This window comes from Mastigoproctus giganteus, chromosome 3, assembly GCF_048544385.1.
Source record: "Mastigoproctus giganteus isolate SK-2022 chromosome 3, ASM4854438v1, whole genome shotgun sequence".
NCBI classification, from domain to species: domain Eukaryota; kingdom Metazoa; phylum Arthropoda; class Arachnida; order Uropygi; family Thelyphonidae; genus Mastigoproctus; species Mastigoproctus giganteus.
In genome coordinates, this window is record NC_143577.1 from 214,087,692 (window position 1) to 214,096,349 (window position 8,658).

Here is an 8,658-nt window from a genome sequence, read left to right on the forward strand (position 1 = left end):
AGTGCAAACTGCTAAGCAACTTACTTAATAAACCTTGAAAATATAGAGTAATAGATGGAAATCGGCTTTGGACATAATTGCCATACTGTGGAGTTAGAAGCTTGGAACCACTACACGATTGAATTACCTTATATATAATTGTCGCTTACAAGAAGATAAGAAAATGGGTATTTGGAACTGAAGATGTTGATAGTGACACAAACTCAAAATATTTTCTAACATAGGATATTTAATTAAAAACTCAAATTCTCGGACTGTTTCTTGAAAGTTAGACTTCTGGTTTAAAAAAAAATTATGATACTTCACCTAACGTAGAAACACAGTATAAAACAACAGATGTGATTTCTAGATCTGATGTGACTAGGACTCTATTCACAGAGACTCCTTGGATGTGGACTTCAGGCGAAATACGTTTGACGGCTCTGTATACTATCAACATTGCTGTTTTGGACAAAACTGGAGACAAATGAACTTTCTGCTTTTCTGTTTGTTTATTACCTATTGGACATATCTGAATTGCTTTGGAGACTGAAGCAAGCATGTACTGATTACAACTAAAATACAGCTATGATTTTGTGTAAGTATGTGGCTCTGATGTTAAGCCTTGTAAAGAATCCTTCAGTTTTGGATAAGTCATTAAATGTAAGATGCTATGTTGGTTGCAGTTGTGTTTGCCCAAATTGGGCCTTTGCAACAACTAAATGTTTATATTGTAAATAGTGTATATAATGTAATGTTAAGAACTATACTGGCTTTGTTTGGACTCAGCACTATTATGAGTAAACTTAAGTATTTAAGTAGTAATAATTGTTAAATTGCTATAATTTAAGCATCAAGTGCCATGTTTACCTAAAAAATAGGTAGTGGTACTACTATGGGTAACTGTCATTAGGTTTTTTTTTTTTTTTTTTTGCTGGCTTCCAAGTCTGGGCAATCTGGGAGCGGGATTGCTGGCAACCACCAGTATTGCACTACCTGCAGTGGGTGTGGGATTTTGCGCACATAAGCACGCGGCGCCTCCATAGCCAGGTGGGAAGGAGCAGCAGTGTGTAGCACATGCTTCTTGATTAGACGGGGGGTTCAAGCCCGTGACCACCAAATACGGAGGATGTGGAAAGGTCAGGGGATGACCACCGCATATCCCGGAGCAATATGGCCTTAGTTGCTAATGCTCCTAAAAACCAAATAACAACAACATAAGCACGTATAGGATAGTAGATCCAGGTTGGGCTCATCGAACCTGGGGATGGGCAGCAGCTGCCCAGGTATTGGCTGCTCCCTGGTGACGAAGTGGCCTAGAGTTTCTGCACCATCACAGAGAACAAAGGTGGAGTGGGCTATTGTCTTGGAGCTGCCATGATACAGGTACACACACGCACACATGCCCTGAATGATGATAATGAAAATGTATATATAATTGTATATAAATCTTATATGTAAATTTTGTGTATATATGTGAATGTATGTAAATTGTGTGTATTAATAAATGGGGGGAAAAGTTAATATTGGTCTTTTTCAGAAGACACTACTCCAAATATCCATTTATGCAGTGCTTTGCACAACTGTACTCTCAGAAATCATCTAACGAGATCCTTGTTTAACTGTTTGGAGCAATTCTTGTCTTGTTTGAAATTGTTTTTCATTTACTAGAGATGATGCATGTTGACAATCATGATCACTTAGCACACACTTTCAACACAGTTCTGCTGCTGCTTCCTGGTTGATTTTGACTTGCACTGTTCCTTAAAAACTTTGTCGTTTTTTCTGAAGCACAAGAAAATTAAGCTACTTCTTTAATGGGTTGTCCTTCAGACCTGCCACATGCTAATCCTTTTTTGACACACTATCATCTTTTCTGCATCCCATCTTTTTGTGGTGGAAGTCCCTTGTTTCTTCAATCACAGCTGGTATACCTGTCAGTAGAGGAAATGGATTAACCTTATACTCTAATTTCAGTGCTGAGCTAACAAGTGTAGAAGATACAAGTGTTCAATCTGTTATATGCCCTAAATACTACAAGTAAATATTTTTTTGTCTGTATAATAGTTATGCCATATGCTTCATATGCTGCCATGTGTAGCAGTTGGATTTGTTTTATCACATAAAATAAGTTTCAGCAGTAGTTTTAAAAACTACTTATTTTATGCTTTTCAATTTTATAGAATGCTCTGTTTCCACTAAATTTATTTAATCCTTCATGTATTGGCTCCTATTTTCTGTTGCACTGAAATCATATGTGCTTTGTCTCTTTTATAAGACACTGCAAAATTATATTTTATTTAAAAAAAATACTTTAATGCTTTTTTTTTTTTTTTTTTTAGCCAGTGTATTAGAAGTAAATCCTTCACTTGAATTTAGCATTGTACTGATAACAAAAATCATCTTAAACTTAAAACTGTCATTTTTAATTTAGTAACGTTTTGTTAATTTCAGGATGGAAGAATTAGGAATTAAACCCGAACATAAAGTTATTTGTTTTGGACAACTGTATGGAATGTGTGATCAAGTCAGTTTTTTATTAGGTGAGATGAGTTTAAAGTTGTTTGAACTATTAATACAGGCTGGCCTCGATTAATTCGTACCACGAGCGCATCGTGCAAAATGGAAATGCATTAATCAAATATAATAATCAATAGGAAAAATTATTGGTCCATGACTTTCAGGAATGTCCATAAAGAATTTTAAAAATACCTTTTAAATAACTTTTTAACTGCATGCCATGGAAAAGATAATAAAAATTATAGAATTAAATGTTTATTACACAAAATATATAATGAAGAAACTAACTATTTGCTATGGAATATTTGAATACAGTCGTTTAAACGGTTTTGGCTTTCTTTTTTTCATCATATAATTTCCAATAGCTGACAACAAGCTTCTCTAGGCTCTGGCGAAATAACATGCTTCTTTCGATGTTAGGATCAACGTCTGTTACCTTTCGTTTAAGGTTCTCGGCGATACAAAAGATTTCACCTAGTTCTTTTACCATTATCTCCTTTGCGGTAACATTTTCATCTGGCTCGCACTCTTTTTCTTCAGCTTCTTGGTGCACACACTGTTCCTGTATTTCAGGGGTCCCCAACCTACGGCCCACAGGCCAGATCCAGCCCGAAAGACTATTTCATCTTCCTCGTGAAATTTATTCTATAGAAATCTTTTTTGGTTGCTACATATCGTATATAAGGATATTTTTAATCAAAATATAATGTAAATGCGTCCAAATATAATTTTGTAACATTGTTGCAACTCTGTGCGCTTCCACTTGGCAGCAGTGTTTCTTGCGATGTCGGAAATCCCAACAGTGTGAGTGCCCAAGGCTATAAGTTTATAACCTTGAGTATTTCTGGTAAATAAGAGTTGTCAAAAAGTGAAATAGTAAAGTTAAAATAAGCAACTGTTAAAACAATTGCTAAACACTAATCTAAATATTAATCAAGTAAGTATTAGTGAAAGAATTGTATGCAATGCGTTCTTTGTAGTTTGCAATGTAAAGACGAGTACGCGTATTAATCTTTCTCCTGGTCAGCTATTCTCATTCAGACCACAGTCGTCGGGCCGCTGCATCGATTATCATGCGCAACAGTTTATTAGTGCTATTTGTATAAATGCATATTATTTTTAATTTTATTTAACTTTGAATTTTTAATTTTAGCGAATCAAGATGTCAAGGAAAAGAAAAATTGATTCCGAATGCCGTGTCTTCAATGAACTTTGGTCTATTAATTATTTTTTTATAAGGGACAATAACCACTGTACCTACCTTGTATGTAAGGAAGCAGTTTCTGTGTTGAAAGAATATAATTTTAAACGGCATTATACGACAAAACATGCCTCAACTTACGATAAACTTCAAGGAGAGTTGCGAAACAAGAAATTACAAGATCTGAGCTTTGATTTCAAAAAGCAACAACAACAGATGACATGTTTCACTAATCAGAATTTAAATTTAATTGGAGCTAGTTTGCGAGCATCTCAAATCATTGCTGAAGAAGGAAGGGCTTTTACTGATGACGAGTTTGTGAAAAGGGTGTGCCTATCAATTGCAGAAGAAATATGCCCTGATCAAGTTAAGCAATTCGCTGTTATAAGTTTATCAGTGTCAACTTTAGCAAGAAGAATCGAAGGCTTGTCTGCTAATGTTAAAGATCAGCTGAAGAAAAAGTTACAGATTTTAAATTTTTCGATTGCATTTGATGAAAGTGAAGATATTACCATTACTCATTTACATACGCGGTATAAATCAAAATTTTGAAGTCACAGAAGAACTGGCTGCACTTGAAAGCTTGAAGAATAGAACCTCTGTTGAAAACATTTTATAGAGTATCAAAAGTGTTTGAAGACCTGCAGCCTGATTAGGAATTGTTGACAGCAATTACGACCGATGGTGAAAAGAATATGGTTGGAAAATATATTGGTTTCATCGGCCATGTTAATAAATATTTTGATTCCAAAAACATCGAAAGACCTATGCAGTTTCATTGTGTTATTCACCAGCAATCATTGTGCTGTAAATTTTTGTCTTCAAACTCAATCATGTCGACTATAATTAGCATTGTGAATTTTATATGCAAAATTGGCCTGAACCATTGTCAGTTTAAAATTTTCTTGGAGGAAATCGCAAGTGAATATGGTGATTTGTTGTATCTTACAGAGGTGTGATGGTTGAGTCGCAGTAATGTGTTAAAAAGATTTTTTCAACTCAGAACTGAAATAGACGTATTCATGAACGAAAAATTAAAACCAGTCCCAGAATTAACAGACTCTAAAATGGTTATGGGAACTTGCATTTTTAACAGATATTTGTGAACATTTGAATACATTGAATGAAAAACTTCAAAGTCGCAATATACTTGTAAATGACTTGTTCTACAATATTAAAGCGTTTCAGACAAAATTAGAATTATTTAAAAATCAAATTGAACAAAATAATTTTTCCCATTTTTTTGTGTTGTGAAAGTTTATATAATAATATGCCCAATTGTGATTTTTCTACCGACAATTTTGTCCGAAATCTTGAATTATTGATGGAAGCATTTGTTTATTTCGAAAACAATAGAAAATTATTTACATTATTTCAGAATCCATTTGATGTAAATGTTTCACAAATAGATAAAGATCTACAATTAGAAATCATAGATCTTCAAAGTAACGATAACCTGAAAACATTATTGAAAAATGAAACATTAACTTTTATAAAACTTTGACAGAAAATGAATTTCCAGAATTAAAAAAATTAGCAAGAAGAATAATTTCTATTTTTGGTAGCACTTACCTATGTGAACAAACATATTCAAAAATGAAATGTATAAAATCCAAACATCGATCAAGAATGACAGATGAACATTTGCAAGACTTTTTTAAGATTGGGAACTTCCACAATTAAACCTAACATTTCAATTATTGCTAAATCAAAACATCTCATTTGATTTGCTATTTCTGTAATATCAAATGTAATATTACAGAAATATTTGTATAATAATAAAAATTGTGATTTTTAATATGACTATGTCTTTATTTACAATAAATATCCCTTGTTTATAATTTTTTATAGTTTTTCTATCTTGTACACCCCTTTTGACCTAGCGAATTCGCTAAAAGTGCGTTTTTTGGTTTACAGTGTTTTTAGTCGTCAAAATTGCACAGACTCCGGCCCGCCATTTGTTATGAATTTTCTATGTGGCCCTCCGATGAAAAAGGTTGGGGTTCCCTGCGCTATTTGAAGGAGATCGTTGTCACCTAGCTGTTCTGAATGCGAATTTAGTGATTCTCAAACATTAGCCGTATCCCCAAGTCTTTGAAACCAAGGTCATTACCAATATTAGTTGTCTTCAATAACTTTTTGACTGCATCTTTGAAGGTAGTAAAATCGTTTGCACAATGGGGTAAAAGATGCTTCCAAACTGCTCTCATATTGCTGGCTGTCACTTCTTCCCATGCTGCATGAATGTTTTCAAGGCCACTCGTATGTTATATCTTTTCCAAAATTCTGGTTCAGAAATTGCACTGTCTCCTGTTGCAGCTTCAAGTGCTGTGCAAATGTTTTACGGAGATAGTAATCGTCCTCTGATCCATGGGTTGCAATAACGAAGTTGTATTCGCCGTTAAAAAAAAACAACCTTGACATTTTCATTTAAGTCACCAAGTGCAGAAGGATGTCCAGGTGCATTATCTAAAAGCAACAGCGCTTTAAAAGTAAGATTATTTTTCTTGCAATAGGCTTCAACTGTTGGACAAAAATAAGACGTAAACCAGTCTTCAAATAAGGCAGCATTACCTCCTAATAAAAGTGTTAGTCAATCTTTTGAGACTTTATACCCAGGTTGTGATGCTTCATTTGCAGCCAAATAAGTTTTAGTTGGCATCCATTTCCAAAATACACCCGTTTCATCTACATTAAATATTTGCGATCATCGTATTCAGCATCCTGAATGATTTTTGCAATTCTGCAGGATATTTGGCTGCAGCATCTTCATCAGCACTAGCAGCTTCCCCTATTACTTTAACATTATGCAGTCCTACTCAATTTTTGAAACGTCCAAACCACCCTGAACTAGCAACAGATATTTGTCTCCCCTTGATATTTTGTTTCTTTGAGCTTAGTAAAAATGTTAATAGCTTTGCTCTGAATATTGTCCTTAGATAATGGAATTTTTTTTTTATTGCAATCTTTATCCAAATTGATAAAATACTTTCCATTTCAGTTCTGTTTCTGGTATTTTGTAAAACAAAAGAAGTTGATGAAACTTTACCTTTCTCTTTATATTCGTCCTTACAGTTCAAGATAGTTTGTACGGTAGACTCACTGTATCCTAGATCTCTTATGATTTATGCATGGTTTGCACCACTTTCATGTTTTTTAATAACATCAAGTTTTTCAGCTAAAGTAATAACTTTTCTTTTTTTTTATTATTTTTTTTATTGCAATCACGTTTTTCACTCTTTCTTTTATCCATAATTAACAGGGGTAGAAAATTAGAATTTTTAAATACGTCTGCACGTGACTTTTAGCTGGAGACAAACAAGTAACACATCTACTTCCAATGGTTGATGGAACACTGAGGCGGGCAAACGCTTGTTTATTGGCCGCCAGACACTTAGTGCGATTCGAATCTTTTTCAACTATCACAAATAAAAGATTGTGTTAACTGGAAATTTGCATCACGTAAAGTAAAAAGTGGTGTAATTTTTTCAAATCGTGGTAACTGAAAAATGTGTTAATCAAACTCGCATTATGCGAGGCCTGGCTGTAGTAGTAGTAGTAGTAGCAGCAAAAGTATTTTTTATTATCATTTTGTTTTATTTTATTTTTTAAGATTCATTTGCTGTTTTTGTTTTAATAGGTCAAGCAGGGCATTCAGTATATAAATATGTACCATATGGACCAGTTGATGAAGTTCTACCTTATCTCTCTCGACGAGCACAGGAAAATCATGGAATTATAAAGAAGACAGAGAGAGAACGTAGCTTACTGAAAAGAGAGTTAAAAAGACGTTGCTTAAATGGAGAAGTCTTCCATAAACCAAAAGGCAATTATGCACCTGTATAAAATTATAAGATCAAAAATATCTGTCAGAGTAAATACAGTATAACAATTTTTATATTTCATAAATATCACAATTGCTGGAAAGTGCTGGAGCCAAACTGGAATTTCAAAATGGGAAATCAAATTTACACATAAAGCAATATAAAGATATTCATACTATTAAAGAAAAGGGAATTTTAATGCTAATAATGGTCATGAAACTTAAAACAAATTTATTATGTGAAACATTGTATTTTGTTCATAAAGTATAATTTAAAAGACAGTCTGAACCATAAGTCCTAATATGCAAGCAATGCTTGTAACTATTAAATTTTAGCAATTTTTAGATAATTTTGAGAAGATTTATTTTTTAAGAGAAGCAGAAAATCATGTAAATTACCAATTCTCATGATTGGAGTTTCATAAATTCCAATCAACATTTTGCATACATGGCTGTATTCTCACATCTACTGCACTTTAATTTGATAATGAAACTTGTTCTCAGTGTTGCATGCAAGTTCAATATACTTTTCATTTTTACTAATGAGATTTAGAAAAAAGAAATTCCATATTTAGAGAAAAATAGGCAGAACATTTAAAAGAAAAAAAAAAACAATTATAATAATTTGAATCTTGTGTGAAGTTATGGATTATATGTGGGTAAAATCCAGTTTATCTATAAAATGTAAATATGATTCTAATGTTTACTTACAAGATATTTTGTACAATATTTTCCAACTTTGGAACACTTTTATATGAATAAATTTAGACAATTATCATTACCCTAAGAATTTTTTTAGGTACAAACAAAATTTTTACTTCTTTAAAAGATATTTTATACATCAAGTAGAGAAAAGGATAATGACATTGAAAATGAATATTAATATATCTTTTGATAAGGAACTTCTGAAATTGTTTGCCTGCATATGTGAGGAAATATATAATAAATGTATTTAAAGATTTTAATGATTTTGACTTGAAATGATGTTGAAACTTTAATGTGTGCCGGAAAAGAGCGAGGATTTCTGTTTAAAGTTGAAATCAACCGAATCAGATTCAATAATTTACATTGGTTAGAATTTCATTCCACTCAGAGAAGCTGGTGGTGTGTATTTGTTGAAGTTTGCCAGACAATT

General features: G+C 32.8%; 1 protein-coding gene across 1 annotated transcript in view; it reads left to right on the forward strand.

Moving 5' to 3' along the window:
* Window positions 1–8,030, forward strand: part of LOC150088670 (proline dehydrogenase 1, mitochondrial-like) — a 228,835-nt gene extending 220,805 nt beyond the window's left edge. The window contains exons 12-13 of the mRNA XM_090369616.1: window positions 2,434–2,522; window positions 7,341–8,030. Of these exons, the coding sequence (XP_090225742.1) occupies window positions 2,434–2,522; window positions 7,341–7,546 (295 nt within the window). The 3' untranslated portion in view covers window positions 7,547–8,030. The remainder of the gene's footprint in view (window positions 1–2,433; window positions 2,523–7,340) is intronic.
* The last annotated feature ends 628 nt before the right edge of the window (window positions 8,031–8,658 follow it).